This window comes from Engraulis encrasicolus, chromosome 14 (genome assembly GCF_034702125.1).
Source record: "Engraulis encrasicolus isolate BLACKSEA-1 chromosome 14, IST_EnEncr_1.0, whole genome shotgun sequence".
In the NCBI taxonomy this organism is placed as follows: domain Eukaryota; kingdom Metazoa; phylum Chordata; class Actinopteri; order Clupeiformes; family Engraulidae; genus Engraulis; species Engraulis encrasicolus.
Window position 1 is genome coordinate 53,860,766 of NC_085870.1, and position 22,804 is coordinate 53,883,569.

At 42.6% G+C, this 22,804-nt stretch overlaps 1 protein-coding gene across 1 annotated transcript in view; it reads right to left on the minus strand.

Annotated features, from left to right (window-relative positions):
* Positions 1-22,804, minus strand: part of LOC134462899 (metabotropic glutamate receptor 4-like) — a 190,156-nt gene that overhangs the window by 88,672 nt on the left and 78,680 nt on the right. The window contains exon 2 of the mRNA XM_063216151.1: positions 10,132-10,348. Within this exon, the coding sequence (XP_063072221.1) occupies positions 10,132-10,348 (217 nt within the window). The remainder of the gene's footprint in view (positions 1-10,131; positions 10,349-22,804) is intronic.

A 22,804-nucleotide genomic window follows, 5' to 3' on the forward strand; every position in this document is an offset into this window, starting at 1 on the left:
TCAGACGTTCAGTAGCCCTACAGCAGCCGTGTTTGGCTTTCTATTTTATACATCCGTAGAACTCACGCTGCAAGTTGCGAAAGATACTGCCGTTTCTCTCATGAACAGCAGAGGGCACTTCCGACAATGCGAGCGAAAGCGCTTTTGAAGTATGAATAGTCTGTCGCGAGTGATGACGTCATTAATGGTTCTCGCGCCACACGCGCCAAAGTGCGCACGTGAAGTATGCAGAGCCCTTAGAATACCCAATTAATCTTATGTACCACTCAACGGGATTGTGTGTGTGTGTTAAATGATGTGAATTTAGAGTATGGGTTTGTCAAATATCACTTTTGTACAGCTGATTTGACTACATTTGCTAATATGTGGGGAAGTGAAATTTCTTGAAAGTGCACAGTGCGGTACACTGAAAACCACAAATTATAAACACTTCATAAAGGCTGTCTTGAAATATATATATATATATATATATATATATATATATATATATATATATATATATATATATATATATATATATATATATATATATATATATATAATAAAATATTATGGAGTGCTTACTGACATCTTTCAGTGGAGTATTATAACTTACCTTACCTTACATGGAAAATATACAAAGAAATACAGACTCCTTTCAAGTAACTATTGAAACAGTAGCCTAACTTTCTCATTAGTTCTCTCTCTCTCTCTGCTCTTCACCTTTGAATAGTTTCACCTGTGGCACTAGCACAATACTTAGGATTAGGTCATTCAGCATTAGTGTTCAAAGGTCCATGACCTACAGCCCATGGCAAAACACTCCCCACCATACAGATGCCTCAGACACAGCGTTGTTTGGAGGCAAGCTAGAAGGGATCAGGGGGATATGTTTTGCTGTTTGTCTTGTCTTGTGTTTTTTGGGAAGAGGATTTTATTTCTCCTGTGTTTTTCGGCATGGCTGGGCTGCATCCAACAAGCATTTCGAAGCGTGTCAACAGCCATGAAGGAAAGCCCTTGAGGCAGGAGGGGTTGACCTTAAAAATGGTTTTGTGGAAATGGAAACCGTGGTGATTTCCTAATGCAGGTATAACAATGAGAATTGAGTCACAAATTTCGGGTTTCATGGCTGACTTGTCACTGTGACAACCTGACAAGCCGTGCATGATCGCTCAATCACCTGCTATTTCACTAAGCCTCCAGCAGGGCAAGGGAGGATGCTGACAAGTTGGGAGGACTACTGTTGCGTAAAGTGTTTACCTGCCACTCAGTATAACAGCCCAATTGGTTGTCATTGTTGACATTTGTATGTCAAGCATAAGCATCGTCATAATATGAGCAACATGTCCAGATTTAGATGTAGATGTCCTGACAAGAAGAAACTGCAACATGAGCATTGCCATTCAATCAAGTGAAGCTTGAAGTCGTAGGAGACAGGAAACATGTCCCACGTACAACTGATATCGTAGCGTTTTCATGCAGATGAGATTGTCTGCAATCCCTTTCAATGTTCACTAAAAGCGCTTAACTACATCATAACAACATGGCAATGAAAGAGTAAAATATAGTCATTATTGACAATAAAGTTATATGGGCGCTGCATGACAGGGGACACCAATGTATGCTAGCTGAATAGATGCAGCAAATGCAGTGTGATTGCCCAAATGGTATTATACATTTTCCTGATGGTATTACATCAGTATTTTTACCATTTCAATTAAAACGGATTTTCACATCAACAATAGGCCTAACTGTTAATTAAGTACTTGCTTGATTTTTGGATTTGATTACTGGAATAATAGTGCTCTCGATTAAGCGTAATTTGCTGGCAACTCTCACAGAACGTTTTTTTTCTGACAAACTTTTAATTGTGCAATAATATGAATTCAATTTCAGTGAAAAGTACAATTTGTGAAAATGACATGTAAGTTTCATGTGATTGCCAGAAAAGGAATGGGGTCCGGTTGCTATGATGCTATATTGTATTGTTGTGCACTGTCTGGCTGCCACATTGTCACACCTGCTTGTAGGCCTACAACAACAACAAATGTCTGTTTTTACAATGTCTGAGCAGGCCAATAGGAAACATACAAAGGGAGGACATACCGATATGGTTGGAAAGTTTTTAGAAAGTTTTTAGCAAAACCTATTCAATGAGGTATTCATATTTGTGATGTGTCTGTTTCTTAGGGCTCCATTTTTACTGACCATGTCACTGCTGTGCATGTGACCATGTGACACCATTAGTGCAGCTGCTACAACCTACCTTTGCTAACAACCTAGATCATATTTTTGACCTTTATTTACTTACTGGTTACTTAAACTCCGGGCTTTCAGTAGTGCTTTTTCATGCTCATTCATCTATACCATATTTTGGTTTTCTTTCTGTCAGTAATGTGAAGCATTGGAACATTGTAGACAGACAGCACCAAAAATGGAAAAGAGGAGTCTACAACCACCCACCGCACTACCTGACAATACATTACATTCAAAGATGATGAAAGCATCTCCTCTGCAACAATTTCTCATGTCTGCTTTTGTATTGAACTCACATAAAAAAAACTCTCACTTTCATTACATGAGCACAGACAATTACTCCTGCCAATGTGAGAAATGTCTTTGAGGGGATAGCCTATGTTTTCTAAAAGGCTCAGAATTTAAAAAGTTGTCAGCCAGACTTTTAGTCGAAAAGGAAGTACAGTGATGTGAGATCCTTACAGTTGGAGGGGGATATCCATGAGGCTTGCTTCTACCACATGTTTGACAGCTGGGGGAAGAGGAAGGCTGTGTCTGACTTAAAAGCAGCTTGACGAGAGAGAGAGAGAGAGAGAGAGAGAGAGAGAGAGAGAGAGAGAGAGAGAGAGAGAGAGGAGAGAGAGAGAGAGAGAGAGAGAGAGAGAGAGAGAGAGAGAGAGAGAGAGAGAGAGAGAGAGAGAGATTATAAAAAAAGGATCTGCAGATCTTTTACCTCTCAGGAGATGAAAAAAGGACATTGATACATTGTCACGTCTGTGAAACTGTGCACTTATATAGGATGTTTTTTCCCCTTCCTGGTTTACAAACCTGTCTTGGTGTTAAGTTTTGGATAAAAAAAATATACCACAGAAAGAGGGGGAAAATCCTGCATGGCACTTTCAAAACATCTACCGTGGTCTGCTGTCTCAGTGAATTTCACATTGTTACTGCTCCTGTAAATCCTGCAAATGAGAATAGATGACACAGGTCTGCTCTTGCTGGTCTTTCAAAAAGTGTCAAAGAAGGATAAAAAAAACAAAGTAGCTTTGTTCAAACTTTGGACGCACAGCAAACATCAGCAGCCGTTATAACGGGGCACAATGAGTATCTTCAGGGTGTACGCAGTGGTGAGTTCAGTAAATGTGAATAGATGGCACAGGTTCAGTTGTGTTTGTCTTTGAAAAGCCATTTGATGGATGAGGCCCCTCTCTCTTTGGGATGTTATCTGTTACGCTCAGCCTCTGTTTCGGAGCAAGGCTGCTCCATTTCGGGAAGCACAGGTGTGAGTGAAGCTTTTGTGGCTGTCCTTTCGCCAGGCAGATGGAAAAGAACACTCTCTGGAAACCAATTACTTCTGGTACTCTGTCTGTTAATCTGTCCGTTAAAGGCCAGAGTCACGCCCTGTCAGGCCATGGGACTCCAACCTAAACCTAAACAAACCCCGTGCAGTATACACAAGAGTTCCCATTTGTTCCCTTGACATTACTTCAACTATGATTTGACTTATTTGTCCTCATAATTCACACCAACCCCACAAAAAACATTGCATTTAGATTTTTTCCCCCTTCTTTTTTTCTTTTCTATTTTTTTTAGTTCATAGTGGGAAGCTGGTGAGATATCACATCTCTGATGGTACAGCTCCCATTTGTAAGAGCGGTATTCTGCATTCACAGAGATGTACCGTACCCTTATCAACCAGGACACAAAATGTCCAAAACACTTGCAAGGTGATTAATCATATTTCCAACAGAAGCAGCTCCAAGTAAAGCGGCGTTCAGGTCTGCCAAACAAAGCTATTTATGTGTTATTTGTGTCTGTATTTATGTGCTGTCTTTTTTACTTAGATGTTCAGTCTGTTATCATCACCGTTCATTAAAACAATGATTTATGTACACATCATACTTGGTGTAGAAGTTTTATAGCATAAGCCCTGTCTTGGAGCCATATAACCACTTCGATTTAGCTACTGTATTTGTCACTGTCTGCCTGCCTGTCTGTTTGTCTGTCTGACGTCCTGCCTGCCAGTCAGTATGTCTGTCTGTCTTTCTGACTGCCTGTCTGTTTGTCTGTCTGTCTGACTTCCTGCCTGTCTGTCGGTCTGTCTGTCTGTCTGTCTGTCTGACTTCCTGCCTGTCTGTCGGTCTGTCTGCCTGTCTGTCTGTCTGTCTTATAATTATGATATAATGTAAGTGTAGTTTAATTGCACATTAGCAGATGCTTTTATCAAGCGCAACTTACAAAAAGGTAATAATGGAACACAAGGTCACAATGGGGCATTGCCATTAAGGCAAATGCAAAGAAAAGTTTAGTACATTTCTTTTAGCTTACTAGCAATAACATTGTGTCTGCACAAGCAGTTCTGGCTCATTGTAGTCTCTCATTGTGAGTTGTGGGAATAAGGCCACGGCAGATGCTGTACTGCACTTTGTCCTGCTCGGGGCTTTTTGATATAGAACTATCACATTGGTGAATGTAGTGAGTCTTTGATCATACAGTATGGCTTTGATCAGACAGTGAGCTGTGCAGAATTGACCTCTGTTGTCAGGCTAGGATGTCTGTCTGCAATGCACTAGCTTGGAGTTTGGCACAGGGCAGGCAGGTGCTGAGGCAGAAAAGGAGCAAGCCAGGTTTGTTGTTTTGCACACCCAGAGGCAAATTGTTTTACATAAGTACAAGGGAAAAAAGAACAACAGGAACAAAGTGGAGACACACCCTACATATAAAAGGGCACAACAACACTAGGATGAAAGATACAATTGTAACATTCAGATATTTCATTGATTGAATTAATTTAATAAATCACGCTGCGCTGAAGCACATGTAATTCATTAACAAGCTATAGAGCAGTAAAGCCTCCTAATATGCTTATAGCAGTTATCAAGATGTAATCGATGTGCTGTATAGGTGTGCGCCATGCTGAGAAACACCTCTATTACTGTCACATAGGAAAGGCGTGACAGATACGATTACTGTGACTGATGTAATCCATAGGGATTTGTCCAGGCGGCCAGGCTAGTTCTTTGTGGCCGTCCCAGCCTGTGTATTTTTAATCTTAATGGTGGGCTACTGCCGTCAATGCTTGTCTGGATCAAGCTTTTTTAATGTAATGGAACCTTAATTTAATCAAAGTGAAACACATTACAGGGGCTGAGGAACTGACATGAACAAATGTAAATACTGTTGCTCAGGGTTGATGTTGATGTTTGTTGTACAGTATAGCCTATAGTGTAGGTGCCATGCCTCAGTTTCAGTTTAACACATCTGACCTATCGGCGCCCGTGATTTAATTTCAGTCATTTTGAGTATGTTTTTCTCTCTTTTTCTTTAAAAAAAAAATCTCAGCATAGGCTCTTCAGCCCAGGCCTAAATTCAATAGCAGATTGATTTCAGAATCTCGGACTGATGGCACACTGATGTGTGATCAGAAGCTCTTTGCCGCAGGGCCATAAATACCATCAGAGGCAACACACTTGGCATTTTCCCCTTAATTGATTTGACCTGTGCTCTCTCACAGCACATACTAATGACAGTGTCCCTATGGAAAAAACGCCGCACAGCCAGACCTCGGCACAGAACCCAGCACAGCATTGATTGTGGCAAGGTTATGTTAAAGTTTTACCAAGAGAGCTCATGACTGAAGAACATCTGTTCCTAGAATTCTTGAAGTCTGTGTAACGCAGGTCAAGAAGAAGAAACCGTTGTGAAAGCAACTGGAGAGGATGGCTCAAGACAGATAAGAATGGAAACTTTTTATCAATGGTTTATGCTCCAAAAGGAATACAAAGGCCTTGGTAATTAAATAAAGTAAGTATGTTTATGATCTAAAGCCCCTTATGCATATTGACTGTATATGAATACTGATGAATATAATACCTTCTTCAGCTCAAGTTACAGTAGTCTTTTATGATCTCTGCCGTTTCACTAACAGCTAAAAATAAAAGAGAATGTACTCTTTGAAGACTTCCATCTGTTGAAATGTAGTCGCAAAGCATTTTTTGTAAATTCTCATTCATCTCATCATCTGTGTCTGGGAAATATAAAACAGCTGGAAGGCGTGCGCTGCTTGCTCGGCAGCAAGGTAAAGAAAGAGGGGGGAATGTGTTGTTACAACTTCCTTCAACCTTTTTTCACAGCTTATGCATGTGTGTTGCAACACATAGGCGAATATACAGGATACTGGGGCTATTTGGGGGCTCTGGCCTGAAAGTCCCGTACTGTTGTCAATCATCTGGCTCACCTCTGCCTGCACTGTCTTAGCAACACACAAGTGCTTCCCTTTCCTTCTTTCTTTCTTTCTTTCTTTCTTTCTTTCTTTCTTTCTTTCTTTCTTTCTTTCTTTCTTTCTTTCTTTCTTTCTTTCTTTCTTTCTCTCTTTCTTTCTTTCTTTCTTTCTTTCTTTCTCTCTCTCTCTCTCAAAACTTTTCCACCCCCGCCTGTCTAAATACCCGTGGATTGTTTTGCACCTTGTATTCATCTATCATCATCTGTGCCCAGTCAGTCGCATAACGCCTCTGTGCATCCATGTGCCAGCCTTCCTCTCTGACCCACGGAGACTTATGATGAGGGAAGGCAACAATCAGCCCTAAGAGGATTGGCCCAGCACTGGCATGGAGACATATACTGCATATCTGCACAAGGGTTCGCTGCATGCTTCATAAACAAGATTACAGCAGAACGGAAAGATGTAAAGTGCTACATGTTTATCTCTCGTTCTCTCCCTCTCTCTCTCTCTCTCTCCCCTTCCTTTCTTTTTTGCCTTTGACTTTGTTTGTGTGTGTGTGTGTGTGTGTGTGTGTGTGTGTGTGTGTGTGTGTGTGTGTGTGTGTGTGTGTGTGTGTGTGTGTGTGTGTGTGTGTGTGTGTGTGTGTGTGTGTGTGTGTGTGTGTGTGTGTGTGTGTTCATGTAAGACAGAGAACGTGTGAGAGAGTAGAGGACACTGTATACACACAAACAAACTGACTTGTGCGTGTGGACTGTGCTTGGCAGGGCTATTCATTGTACCTATTGTATGGTCGCTGTCCATTGTGCTGAAATCCTAATGTTCTGCAAGACTATGGTCAAATACAGTACATTGTTTCTGGAGATAGCTCTCTCTCTCTTTCTGGGGGTCTCTCTCTTTCTGAGTCTTTCTCTTTGTGTCTCTTTGTGTCCCTCTGTGCCCCCCCCCTCTCTCTCCATATTTTATTTTAAAGGGACACTGTGTGGGATTTTTAGTTGTTTATTTCCAGAATTCATGCTGCCCATTCACTAACGTTACCTTTTTCATGAATACTTATCACCACCATCAAATTCGAAGTGTTCATTATGACTGGAAAATGTTCACTTTTCATACATGAAAAGGGGGATCTTCTCCATGGTCCGCCATTTTGAATTTCCAGAAATAGCCATTTTTAGCTGCAAAAATGACTCTACTTGGACCATACTAGAAAATATTTGTTTATTACTTTGTAAACTTTCATGTAAATATCAAATTTGGTGATAGCCAACCCAGTTTCAATGAGCAGCATAGTTGCAGTACCTTTTTTGACCATTTCCTGCACAGTGTCCCTTTAATCATAAAAATAACAACGTATGCATGCAATGAGGTCCAAGTATTTCTTCTCGGTCATAGATGCTGGACTCTAACCTCCCATCCAAATAACCTCTAAGATTTTCCTGGGGAATATTGCCAAGGGGGATACTTGAAGATAATTGAAGAGTGTTACTTTACGCTTAGGCTAGTTTTTTCCCGTGATCCTGACTGTCCTTACCCAAACCTGAGTGTTCAGGATTGACTGTTTGGTGACTCCTCTGGTGAGGAGGGTCTTTGTCTGTGTTCCTGTTCCCCTGCAGTGGAGTCATTTCCTGGGTCACTGTGTGGGAGAGGAGCAGCTGCTCACTCGCTCCTACTCCACGCACGCTTGCACACCACACATGCGCTCAGTCAGGGCGTTTGTGGCAATCTCTTCTCTTCTTTTTTTCTGTCCTTCTTTCTATCTTTCTTTTTTCTTTCTGTCTTTCTGTCTTTCTTTCTTTCTTTCTTTCTTTCTTTCTTTCTTTCTTTCTTTCTGTCTCTCTCTTTATCTATGTGTGCATGAAGTGTCACTGTATTTGTAACTATCCATATGGATATGGTCGTTGGGTGTGTGTACGTGCGTGCGTGCGTGCGTGCGTGCGTGCGTGCGTGCGTGCGTGCGTGCACGCGTGCACGCGTGCACGCGCGCGTGTGTGTGTGTGTGTGTGTGTGTGTGTGTGTGTGTGTGTGTGTGTGTGTGTGTGTGTGTGTGTGTGCATGCACGTTTGAGGCTTCTGTGATGTCTGCTTTGGGCATGACAGCCTCTCTGCATGAGGGGATCAGGGGTAGGACCAGACAGCCTCTTGTCTTGACGATTTGTGTTGCACTGCTCACAGGATGCAGCACTCGATTGTTGAGCTGCAGCAGCAGCTTCAATGACTGGACGGTGCCAGACCAAGAAAGGGCTGGCGAAAATCAACAAAAATCTCATTATCGGGCTGCATAAGGAGCAACAATAAAACGCTGTCACTTTTTGTCCACAAAGCTGTAAAAAGTACCGGCAGAAATGGCTTGTGACAAGTGGGGACTGTTCCAGAGAGCTGTCTCGTGTTTTTTTAGGTCAGTCCTGATATCCAAGCCAATGAGAATTCACTCGTTCAATTTGTTTCACCCGCAATATGGCCTCAAAAAAAAAGAAAGAAAAAAAAGAAAAGCTCGCATTTCTTGTACTGTACTGTTGCTGCCAAATGGATGGTACTTGTCTATCTAAAGTGGATGTGAACCTAGGCTGGCAGAGATAAATAGCAGAAAGGTCTCAAAGAGGAGGAGAAAGCTGAAACTATATCAATCATCTCACTCTATATACCTGACACAATCCTACCAGTGACTGTGGAACAGGGTGCAATACAAGGTGAGGCACAAAGAGAAAAAAAGTACCCGATTCGCTAAAGCTGTGGTCCCCAAACTAGGGGTCGGGATCCTTATGGGGGACATGGAGGCACACTAGGAGGGTCGAGGGGAGAAGAGACTGTTACCTACAGATCATAGACACTGTTAAAACATTGAATATATGCTTTCATACTGTAAACTGTATACCATTATAAAACTGATCAATAAATTGCTTAGTAACACCATTCATTTGTATGGCTACTAAATGTGGCGACTTACTCCTGTGAATTTCAAATTGCAATTAACCAATATTAAGGGACAAAATATGTATGCCAGTGGGGCTTCTTGGAAATATTCTTCAGTCTGAAAGGGAGCCCCCGGAGAAATAAGTTTGGGAACCACTATTCTAAAGCATGGGCTGGGTTTGCTATTAATCCTTCAGCCACTTACTAATACCTACAGTGTCCTTCTTTGGCAATCCTCCAGACTCACAGAGGGCAATCAGGTAAGGGGGGGGTGGAGGGCAGCAATTGGTATACCTGAATGACCTTCTAGTGTTGCCAGATGAAAGACCCCTTTTCCTCCTCCATCCATGTTCCTGGCGATGAAAGATGTAATTCTGTGGCCAGAGACCAATTCTTGCCCCCAGACTTACAATCTTTGAGATAGATATGGCGACAAAAAGGAAGGGAATGTTTGCTACATGGAGGGCATTTTAAAGAAGTCTCACCATTATGTGTGTTTGCGTTGTGTTGTGTTATGGTGGTTGTGTAACAGATATGGTCTTTTGTTTCGTGCATAATTGGAACTGGAGAGTAGATGAATTATTTGGTATACCCACAAACAGGTAAGCTAAAACAGATTTTTTTAAATATTCAAGAATCACACCAAGGAAGTAAGTAAGCAATGTACTTTCTTGTGATGTGTCTCAACCCCTTAATTGTAAACAGTTTAAAACTATTACTTCACAAGCTTACTGGGCAAAAAACACGAGGAAGCAAAAATGCCAAGTACAAGAAGAAACCTCCACTCACCATCTTCTCGGGACTTCTGTATGAAGGCGTCCACTCCGCTCTCCCCGTAGCTGCCTTCTGAGGCCACCGTAGCCACGTAGTTCCACTTCATGGCCTTGACGATGTCCACCATGGCCTGGGCCTGGTAGGTGTCGGGGGGCACCACGCGGGAAAAGAAGTCGTAGCGCGTGTTATCACTGAGCTCGGGCGCCGTGGAGGCGTAGCTCACTTGGGGGATCTGTGGAGACACAACACATATACCCAGGTGAGCACCATACTGTACCGCACTGCACCGCACTGCACCACACTGAACTGCACCGCACTGTACTGTAAAACACTGTACCGCACTCTACTGCACTGCTGGTGGGCCAGAGCTGGCTGAAAGCCGTGCCATGCCTCGCTGACAGTGAAGGATCTGTAATTTTATTCCAACGAGATGAAGATACGTGATGCGCCTCCAAAAAAAAGATAAGGTGAGGGGGTGAACAAAAGAGAAGGAAGCACTGTAATATCCAGCAAATATATTACCTGCCAGTCGGTGGGTTACAGGATTGGGAAAAAAGGGGGGGCTGGGAGTACACAAGATGACTGAAGACCTTGAGCCTCTCAAACCTGTGTGTGTGTGTGTGTGTGTGTGTGTGTGTGTGTGTGTGTGTGTGTGTGTGTGTGTGTGTGTGTGTGTGTGTGTGCGTGTGCGTGTGCGCGTGCGCGTGCGCGTGCGCGTGCGCGTACGTGGGCATCATACACAAGCCCTTGCAAACTCTCACAAAAGCAAAGACAAATCCTGTTGTGATCGCCCCTGATCAGATCCAAAAAAAAGCTGCAAGGCCATGGCATTTGTATCAGTGCTGCTATATATCAGAAAACCAGAGGCTAAGATATGCACGCATTCACAGGGGTCGTAGTGTAGAGGAAAAAGCAAAACTCAAAAAATCCTTCAGGCTTCAGTAAACCTTCCTAAAATATATACACATTAATGTAGGAGGAAACTAAACAAAAACACAGGAAGTGGCTCAAGAGGAAAAAGAGAAAGCTTTTGCTCTTAAAAGATGCTACTGATCGACTCACATCACCCTCACACCAGGGTCCATCATCTCCGCAAGACAACAGCGAACCCAAACCAGACACCCTGGCCAACTTACACGTCTGTTAAACTGCACCAGCAGGTGGGCGAATGACAGCAGCCCATAGATTTTCATGCCCACTTCCAGCTGATTGTGAGACGGTCCGTCATTGAGAGAGGCCAAGCCTCCCACTGTGCCCCCTCATATGGAACACCGCGTGCGGTCACAGGGAGAGTGCGGGGGCCCCGGGGGTGGTAGGCTGGGAGGATGGTGGTCATGAAAGTGGAAGTTCATTTAGAGATAATGCATGTCTGTCAATGTGACATGAGGGGGTCACCCCACAACCCACAAACATGCCCCCAGAGCTGACGGAGCTCGTGCTCGTGCAGCTCTCTCTCTCTCTCTCTTTCTCTCTCTCTCTCTCTCTCTCTCTTTCAAGACTGCGCTTTAGAGGTGGTGTCTCCTGCTGTTAATGAGGTTGATGTGTGCACAGCTTTATGCAAATGAATGGCAGGCGCATTTGCTGGAAGCTGCTCCTGTTTTAGAAGCTTGAGGAAGAGTCGCAACAGTTTCAGTGTGACTTTGCTGGTGTCAATTTTCCATGAACCCTTTCTTCCCAAATCATCTTTTTGAAATTATGGGCACTTTCCTGCTATTGTACAGAACCTGATCCTGTTTCAGAAGCTTGAGGAACGCTGCAACAGTTTCAGTGTGATGGTGTGAACCCAGAGATTTTTTTTTTCATATAACCTTTTTGAAAATATACGCTCTCCTGTTAATGTAGAAGCGTACCTGTTATTCTTGATATTTCCCCATTATGGAAATGACGAGGAGACAGTTGCATTCATATTTGTAAACCTTGCAATCTCTCAAAGTGACTATTAATGTACCAGGAGCAGCATCCATCCTTTGTCAAGGCACCCCTGCGCTTGGTGGTATTTTCACCCACTCTTTAATGAACGCCGTGCTGCTAGAGTGTCACTTCATGCCATTAGAAGAGGGTTTTATGGGCACTATTCTGTTGACACCTCCCCACACGTTTCCTGTGCATCAAGACAGGGTAGCGTAGGCGTGCCTAATGATTAGGCGTTGGAGACAGCAAAGATGCACAGCGGTGGTCATGACAGGGCTGTCAGCTCTCCCACATCATTACAATTTACAAACATTTGCTTTAGAAATGCAAAGGCCCCCGTTAAAGGGATACTAATATGCTGTAAACGGTTATTTATTATTTATATTGTGTTCAACAACAGGCTTCAGGGTTGAAGCAGTGGCTGATGCTTTCCTTTCTGCTATAGGTCGGAAAACCATAACTCTCCTTGTGGTAGGCTAATGTTTAAAAGGTGTTCCACTGTAAAAGAAAGTCTTGGATATTTCTATGTAGACCCCTTGTTTAGAAATAACATTGCTGCACTGCTTTGGGGGTTCTAGATTATTTCTATAAAATAGACCAACTGACTGAGTGTATGTTGGGTGCTATAAATTGATGTATATTAGTATGAGCCTATAATCTGGGAGCCGACATTGGGATCGCTTTTCCATCACTCTTTTGAATAATTTCTCATCAATCAGACTATGTTGAGCTGCCTGTTGAGGAGTATGAGCCTTGGCTTACTGACTGGACCAAGCTATCTAAACCCAGTTATTGACTACTCTTTTAAAGGAATAAACATGTTACTGCACGTGCACCTTGGTTTGCATGTTGAACACCTTGAGAGGATCTGTATTTTGGTTTGTGCAAAAACGATATAAATGTTGATGTCGGCTGCTCATTCTTGTGTCCCTATCTGGTGATAAAAGTGATTATAGCCAACATGAAAAACAAAAGCCTTTTCCTTGAGGAAGTTTGTTCAATTACAAAGTACAATTTCTTCATCGCTAAAGACACAGTGTTTCATTTTGTCGCATTAACTATCTTGTCATATAAACAAGTCTCTGTGACATTTCCATTACTCTTACTAAACTTAGAGAGCCATATGTGTTGCCACACGTCCAGGTTTTTCCAGGATTGTACTGGTTTCTTATGTGAATATTGGGAAACTCCAACTCCCTTTGTCATTGTGACACAGCATTCCACAGCACACAAGTGAACACTGCACACTGCACACAACAAAATTGCATTTATGCCTCACCCGTGCAAGGGGGCAGCCCTCAATGGCGCCCCTGGGGAGCAGTGCGGTGGGAAGATACCATGCTCAGGGTACCCTAGTCATGGAGGAGGATGGGGGAGAGCACTGGTTGATTACTCCCCCCACCAATCTGGCGGGTTGGGAGTCGAAACGGCAACCTTTGGGCTACAAGTCTGATGCCCTAACCGCTTACCCATGACTGCCCCCCGCTTACTCATGACTGTCCAGGAAAATGAACTGTGGACTTCCTCATAGTACCCCGTTGAAATGAATACATATCATTAATGCTTTGCGCTAGTGCACCCATGTGTCACATTTTTTTTTACAACTCAGAACAGTGAAACAGGGTTCAAATTATAACTTTGACCCTATGGGGTTCTCAGACAACTTTTTCTACGGGGGGTTTTGGGGGACTCCCCCAAGAAAATTTGTGTTTCTTAGATGCGATTTCATGCTTTTTAGTGCATTTTTGTCCGCCTTAATGCTGTGCCACGCAGGACAAGAAAAGACGGACGGTAGGCCTACCTAAATACGGACGTCTGGCCACCCTATACACAACACGAGTGGAGATGACATTGAAATGATTGTTTTAGCATTTGTAGGCTAGACCTATCTTGCATCTTGTTTCACCTTTTTACTGTGCATTAAAGATGTAATTCCGCTTAAAGTAGAGACGCACCGGATACTGATTTTTAGGATCCTGCCGGATACCGGATCCACTGCTTACCGAATCCTACGAAAGGGTTGAAACACATAGCCTACTCGCACACGTGGACCCTTTTTATCACGTTGGCTCAAACTATTTTGACTGAAAAGCCTCGGCTACCGGATCCTGGATCCTGGAACCGGATCCGGATCCTGTGGAAAAACCCTATTATCCTGCCGGATCGCTAGTTTAAAGTGATGATCGACCGTGGTGTCATGTCTGATTTTTTAATTTAATTTTATCCAGAGGGAGAAAGGAATGTGATTCTCTTACCATGATTGGGAGACAAACGGACCACTTTATGGAATTGTATTTTTCGCACCGAGGGAATGGGAGCTCAGCTTCCATTGGCTCCCACGTAATTCGAACCAAGCAGTGAAGTCTCATTGAGCAAAACTCTGGGTCTGGGTATAAAACAACGAAATAATGTTTTTTTTCTTCTAAGAAATGATACAGTTTGGCCTTATCGAGACTGAACACGCAACCCGCAGATTATAGAAGGTAGGATTCAGTGGAGTCAGACAATGAGAGTGTGCTCAAAGGCCATTGACATAAAAGTGTTGTGCTGTCCTTTGAGCGGACATTAAGGAGCTCTGTGAAGACTTCCCTCCATAAATTCAGCCAAAATTGAATGTTGCTTATGAAAATTAAAAACAGTCAGGGGGGGAGGGGAGGGGGCAAAATGTACATGCTTTTGATCCTTTCTTGTCCTTTTTTTATTTGCCTGAAAGGCCTCTGTGGTTACCATGACAACAAGGCTGTGAGATACTGACATACGCTCATTCATGAAGGGTGTGTTTACCGTAGGCCTATGTAATGGATGATCTCTCTGTTCTTCTACCAGTTTCATGGAGGATTTTCAAAGACATCTCAATACTTTATCCTTCAAGTACACATTTACATCCCAATGTCAAAGCTAATGAAATCAATTAAAAACTCATTAATCATAAACATTCACTCGTGTATACTTTTCAAGTTTTAAATCTCTTCTGTTTGCTTGATGAAAAATGCTGGTGAATCTTCTTTTTCATATTGCCTATATATTTTTATTTAATGAGGTGCTATCTGTTATACATAGGCTACTATTTGGAACTTACAGTAACTGGACATGGCATTCTATTGAATGTTCACTGTAAAGGACAGAGAAAGCAACTGAATGTGCTTAATACAGAGTGAACTCTGAACATAAAATTAAAGGCCCTGACGTCAGTATTTAATTGGTGACTGATGTCAATAATCAAGCGATATTCATCCATGCTCGGAACTGGGATTTGAGTCCTTTGTTCTATTCAGGGATGCTCTAATCTGAAAGCTATTATTTCATCCCTTTGTATAGACACTTCATCAAGGTTAGAGACAGGGTTGCCTTCTCTCTACCGTTTTGAAGAAGACAAAGCGGGGTTGCGGTGGCTCAGTGGGCAATGGAGCCCTATCATTACACCAAGGACCTATAGGTTCAATTCTGACCTGAGATCATTTCCTATCCTTCCCCCTCCCTCCTACTCATTTCCTGTCACACTTTCTTACTGTCCAAGAAAGGCATAAACACATACAAATCTCTTTAAAAAACAAGACGACAAAGTAGAAAGCAGAGGTCTTTGTTGTTTCTCTATGGTGGTGCTACCTATTTGTAGTAGTGGGCGTGACACAATTGACTGCAGCAGCCAGCCGGATGGATGAAACAAAGTAAATCTCCTGGTTTATATTTAGAGCCACTATACCTTCTCCCACAAGAATGGAGTTGTCGATAGCTGGTGGCCTGCTTTTAACAAAGAAATAAAGAGTGGTAGCCAGCCGCAGTAATTAGCAGTTAACTGGACAACCAGGCTGACATCAGCAAAGCAGGGGCCATCTTGAAGCAGCGCGTGCTAAGTGGGAGGGTAGAAGGAAGTGGGAGTTGTGTAGAATGGCCTAAACTTTGGTTCATGTTGTAACAGATACAGTGCCTACAGTATAACTATAAACCCTTTGCGAAAGCACTCCAAATCTCACAAATTGAGAATGCATCTCCTGTGCTGCACAGTCCTCTTCAGATCACCCCTCAGATGTTTGATGGGATTCAGGTCTGAACTCTGGCTGGGCCAATCCAAAACCTCCATTTTATTCTGGTGGAGCCCATGCTTACAAACAAATATCCATCTCAGCCTTGTTTTACTAAGTCACTGCAGCATGTTTGCTATTGTTATGAGAAGAAAAGTGTCCATAATTTGCAGAGCGCATGAATTATAGCTGCATTCACCATCCTCTAGTTCTCCATTAACAGGTTTCACACTCCCATCGTATATTTTACAAGATTTATTTTTTCATATACTGTCATATAGAATGCATTGTTATGCATATTTGGTATGTTGTTGTGTGACCTGCTGATATGAGGCTTGGCAGATTTGTATGTGGCCCTATCTATTATGAAACACCATTTAAGCGTGTAATCAACCCACACGTCCCTATGCCACAGAAAATTGTTGGTTGTCTGGTGTTGTATATTTTCATCAGGAACAATGGTGATAGTTGTGTAATCTTCGATTACTCACAATCTCTAATGTTGTGTAAGACATCTCACTCAGCATATGCACTCCGTCTTTACTCGTTGAAGAGAGGGGGTCACCCAAAATGGTTCTCTGATCCTCAATTTTCACCTGTTCACCTGTCATCTTTTTCTGGAGCAAACTTACTCAACAACTTCTCGAAGTACAGTATTTGAAGGCCTATTTTTTGTTCATGAAGAAAGCATACAGAACCTGGTCTAATTTCTTTTTAATTTCACTTAAATGACCAAACTTGGAACTACGCTTTTTAAAAAAAAACATGTACAGTAGACCTATATTATTTCTGACAAAGGTGAGCCAAAAACAATATATCTAAGGGTTGTTACAACCTGTATTTGTTTGTAGTAAATTAAATAACAACAGGGCCACGTCCTCAAATACCTCTAAAACCCTTCACTTTGAAGATTTTCATTTCTAATATTTAGCAGCAATTTAGCATTAAGATACGGCCATGAGTGTGAGGGCTGAGTACAAGGGGAAGAAAACAAAAACAAGCAGGCAAAGAAAAAAACCATAATGATGACAATGAAGCAGTGCTCAAAATCGGAGAGAGGAGAGAAAGGATCAGTGAGCAGTCTGACATTGAAGAAACAGATGACAAGGCTAAAATGGTACAAAAGCACACAAGGAACATGGAAAAAGAAACATGGGGCTCTCTCATTGGACGATCGATATCCTGATGAACAGCAGAGTGTGGATTAAGCAAGGTCTTTGATTAACACATAAAAGCAAGTATTTACATTGTGGAAATGGTAACGTCCTTGTGGATTAAACCGAGTCACCATTAAGCAGAGTTTTTAGGATTTTTTGTTGCAGCATTTTCTTTATTGCATCTCATAATGTGGAGCATACAACATATAGTTAATACAAACCCATGACACAAGACTGATCTCTCTCCTGTAAAAAAACAAACGACCAGTAAACCCTGTAATAGTCCTGGCAGCAGTGTTTGGTAACTCACTTTTGGTCGTTGAAACTAATCAAATCAGGTATACTAACAGCATCCCATCGACTCACAGATACAGCAAAGTTTATTTTATTCACCGCTTCCTACATCACATACAGTACTGTATAGTATGTACTCATATCATGAAAATATCATAGATGGAATTATTGTTTAGTTCTGATAAATCTCATCACGGAAGCAGTCTTGAGTTCCAACTACATTCTGCCTGTTCGCTATCATTAGAGTTTCTTAATGTATGCTGTGTGATCTATAATCATGCATGTGCCAGTAATGGTTTCAAGCTGGCTACCATATGGCAATGAAGATGTTCTGCAAAGGACGTTGGTGCTGTCACTTTGCAGTATCTGTGCCGTCCCCATTAATTACACACACAACCCCCTCGCAAACAGCCCTGTAGTGTCTTACTTTGCGCCTTTTGTTTGTGCAAATATTCCCACAGAAAGTAAGATCGCCCAGGCGTAGATCCATTTAGCAAACAATATTATCAGGAAGCTTTCCCATCGGCACGTTCTGAATAATTTATCTGGTTTTTGTGTTAAGATGAGACTTGATTATCCCTTTATCTTATTAGTATAGCATGCAAGGGCATTATGTAATTATGAAGGAAACCGCAAAGTCCTTGCTTGCATGTTTTTAATTTTTAATGACAGCACCAAAGTAGCCCCCTGTAGCCTCCTTGTTGTTCTCCGTGTTTGGTGACTACAGCGAGGCACCATCACTAACAACATAATGGAATCCTCCGGATGGATTATACTGACTGTAAACACATACAGCTGCAAACAAATGTTGTTTGCAGATTAAAAATGTATGACACAATGTGATCTCAACATGCAACAATATGACAAATCAAATTCTATAGAAAGTAAGAAAAACACAAAATTGATGAGTCATTGCAGAAAAAGAACAAGGAAAACATAGTACTGAAAAAATACAACTAGCTGGCAGCTTTCAGGGCAAAAAAGAAACTCTGTTACTCCCTTTATGAACACATTTGTGAGTGAGAGAATTCCCATGACACCCCTGTGCAGATTAAAAAGTCTTTAAACCCACCCATCCATGGAACAGTTTTTATTGTTATACTTTTTTTAAACTTCAGTCGGTAGCACTCTCTCCTTTCACAATATAGAAAGTGCCATCCTTTAAGTCTTTTGTCACTAGAAAGCCTTAAAGTGATGCGGAAAGCTTGGTCGATACGCTGAAGTGATGGCCCATTCTCGCTGAATGGCTAAGTGTGTCTCTCCGTGGTTTTCAGCCCGCAGGATAGGTTCATTTTTCACATTGCGCGTGTGGATGCACTCAGTCTTTGAGTCTCATGACAGGTGGAAGTCAAGATGGCAGTGCTTACTAAGAGGAGACACTTGATGTGAATATCACAGAGCATCACATAGTTGCTGAACTTTCTTACATGACGGGATGTACTGTACAAGTGATGCTTAACCTAACCCCACATTATCATTTTATTAGTCCATTTACCATATGCTCGCCAGACGTAATGCATAGCGATTTGTGTAGTCAAGCAATTCAAGTAAAAGCAAGTGAATAGCGCCATACACACACACGCACGCACGCACTCACGCACGCACGCACATACACACACACACACACACACGCACAAAAGCGAACGCATGCACGCGCACGCACGCACACGCACGCACGCACGCACGCGCTCACGCACGCAAACCTCACACTTTTTTGATCACCTTTTCCATACAAGAACACAATCAGCTCTACTCACTGCCATTGTTGCACAAGAACATGTGACCTTGTACATACTGTTACTGTTAATGAAGGAAACATTTGTTGAAACGTTAAAACTTCTTAATTCAATCTCATTGCTCAAACATAGGGGGTATGTTTGTCAGATGGAGGTGGGCTAGAGTGTACATCAGGCACGTGCACTCCAATACGGCAGGGGAGGCACGGCCTCACCAGCCCCAGATGATTATGATGAGATGCAGTAAATGTGAATAATAGTTACAATAACAGCTATTGTTTTCGAGCATCTGCACCATAACTACCATTTAAGCAGTGTTTAAACTGTTTCACTCGTTTTCAGTCATTTTTGTGGCCAAAATCGTAATATTTGCCCATTTCATGTCAAATTCCTCCGAATACGCTGAATTTGGGGCAACTCTGAATTTGCCTCACCCCCGGATTGCGCAATCCCTCGTTAACAGGCTTGAGCGCATGCGCCATTTTGCTCGTTCTGTGAATGCAACCTGGTAATATTGTATTAAACGTTTTTATACACTTAATAGAAGTATGTATGGTGTGCCCTCATTTCCTGATAATTTTTGTACTATTTTCTACGTGTGATTATCATTTCTTTACTCTGAACGCCCACTGAAATATACAGTGGTGAGGCCAGCAGTAGCCTGGCCGCAGACTCCTTCTGGCGTTGAGTCTTGCTGGCCAGTTACGTCATAGCGAATCTGAAATTCACAATACAGTCAGTCGGTGTTGTTGGCTAGCTTGCTCACTTTGACTGCTACAAGTGGATTTCATAACGAAACTAAGAGCATTCTCAAAGTTGGATTTCCAAGTGGAAAATATGTGATAAAGAATGGAGGACCGACAGAGCTGAAGGGTTTGCTGCAGGTGACCGGTCAACTACCCGATCATTTCAAAGTGAGCGGTACAACAGAAACTATTTTTTTGTTTCCCCGGTGTCTTGTTTGCAACCGGCGAGAATGTGTGGAAGAACATTCGCATGGGATTTCACGACTTAACAATTTACTAAGGACTAAGGAGCCTCACGAAACAAATCCTCGCGGCTACTCATATTCATATTCAATGCCAAATTGCTTTGGACGTTTGGGGCGTCTCGAATAGATGTGGCTTTGGATGAACAGCGCCGGCTAAAGTAACGTTAGCATGCCGCCAAAAGTGAAGGAAAAGAGCGGCGCCTGGACCTGATGTACCAGTTAAAGGTAAGATCAGTGTTTCCTATGTGTGTGAAGCCTGTGTTTGTGAGAACCGTGGGGAGATAAAGAATCCGCCGTGATTCTGTCTGGTGTGGTGGTAGCTTTTGTGATCTGAACAGGATTCTCATGTGCCCTGTAACTGTTTGTAAAGTTGAGTACAGGGCGTTGAGGTAAATCAAATATACCCGTGTAGCCTAACTACAAGACTCTGATCTAATTCCAAAGTGTAGGCATAACATAAATGACAGTCCCAAAATATTTGGTGACCATATCGAAGCTTGTGTAGTAATCTCTGTTTAAATGTTGACATTCGCTTCCTGCCACACCTTTGTCCCACATCGTTTGCCGTAGCCTCGTACAAGTAGATGTAGGCCTACATTTGCACGAGAATCCGGTGCTTATCACAAAAGCTACCACACCAGTTTGTTCGCCGTGGTGCTCAGCGGTCTATATGACACCATGTTTTGAATCCTGTGTGTGTGTGTGTGTCTTTCATTGAGCATCCGCCCTGATGTGGTTTATGTGAGACCACTGTTTGAATCCTGTGTGTGTGAGAGCAGTGGGCTGTGAAGGAGCTACACTCTTCACTACTCTCCCCTCCTCCTCTCCTCTCCTCTCCTCTCCTCTCCTCTCCTCTCCTTTCCTTTCCTTTCCTTTCCTTTCCTTTCCTTTCCTTTCCTTTCCTTTCCTCTCCTCTCCTCTCCTCTCTTTTCCCATCTCCTCTCCTCTCCTCTCCTCTCCTCTCCTCTCCTCTCCTCTCCTCTCCTCTCCTCTCCACTTCTCTTCTCTCCTCTCCTCTCCTCTCCTCTCCACTTCTCTTCTCCCCTCTCCTCTCCTCTCCTCTCCTCTCCTCTCCTCTCCTCTCCTCTCCTCTCCCCTCTCCTCTCCTCTCCTCTCCTCTCCTCTCCTCTCCTCTCCTCTCCTCTCCTCTCCTCTCCTCTCCCCTCTCCTCTCCTCTCCTCTCCTCTCCTCTCCTCTCCACTACTCTCCTCTCCTCTGCTCTGCTCTCCAGCTCTCTCTGCCGTGATGCTTCTGTTTGTCCACATTGCTGCTGTGTGGTTTATGTGAGACCACTGTTTGAATCCTGTGTGTGTGTGTGTGTGTGTGTGTGTGTGTGTGTGTGTGTGTGTGTGTGTGTGTGTGTGTGTGTGTGTGTGTGTGTGTGTGTGTGTGTGTGTGTGTGTGTGTGTGTGAGAGAGAGAGAGAGAGTGAGAGATCTAATAACATTTTCTCTACGGAAATGCAGCATGTTTTATTTTGTAGGCCTACCTTATGTTAAGAAAGCTATGACATATGAAACTTATCAGTAGGCGTATTTGGTAAATTTACAAAAATGTATATTTGAAAATCTGATATTGGAAAAGTCAGTGCCTCACCAGCCATAAAGTTGACCGCACATTACTGCGTACATGTGTATGTGTGTGGGTGGGGTGGGGGGTGGTAGGTGGGTTGTCTATGTGAAATGCTGTATTCTTTTATCTAACATTTCTGGTTGTTGTGCAGTGGACCAAACTGCTATTCTTTTTGGAAGACAGTTATTCCTTTTGTTTAAAGATGAGGACATCAAATTCAAATCACACACACACACACACACACACACACACACACACACACACACACACACACACACACACACACACACACACACACACACACACACACACACACACACACACACACACAGCTGATAGATAACTGAAACTGCGCTAAGGATGCTAACAAAACACACTAACACCTCTTTTCAGTACGTTGGCATGTGAAAGATGCCCGGGAAAGAAACATCAAGACCCGCTTGAAAAGAGGACAGGAAAAAAGTGTACTGATAGGACAGCGTAATTTCTGTACACAGAATGTCATTCACCCTTTTTTTAATGCAGAATTGGAGAGCCATTGCTGTCACTGTCCAGAATTCCCGAGAACCATGCAAGGTACCATGTACCGTCTCCAAATGGTTACGCAAATAATAAAAAATAACATTCATACATGTTTTTTAATTTATTAAACAAGGTATCTTCATATGACAATGTCTCACATCCACTGAAAAAACACTGAAGAATCAAACAAACAGCTGCAAAGGGGAAAAATCTCATTAAATTTGTGGATGCCTCCATCATGAGACTGATGCAAAGAACTCTATTCCCTGGTGGTTAAAACCCCAGAAGGCAAACAAGGAGTACAATTGGAAGGAGGTTTTTTTTGTTGTTGCCAGCATGTGGATTGGAAAATCAGATTTGGCTCTAGCAGATTGGTAAATCATCAAATTTACTAATTTACTACGCCATTCGAAACAGCTCATCACGTGGTGAGAGAACATAACACCCGAGGAGATCTTAAAACTTTGCTTTTTAAACATAGTTG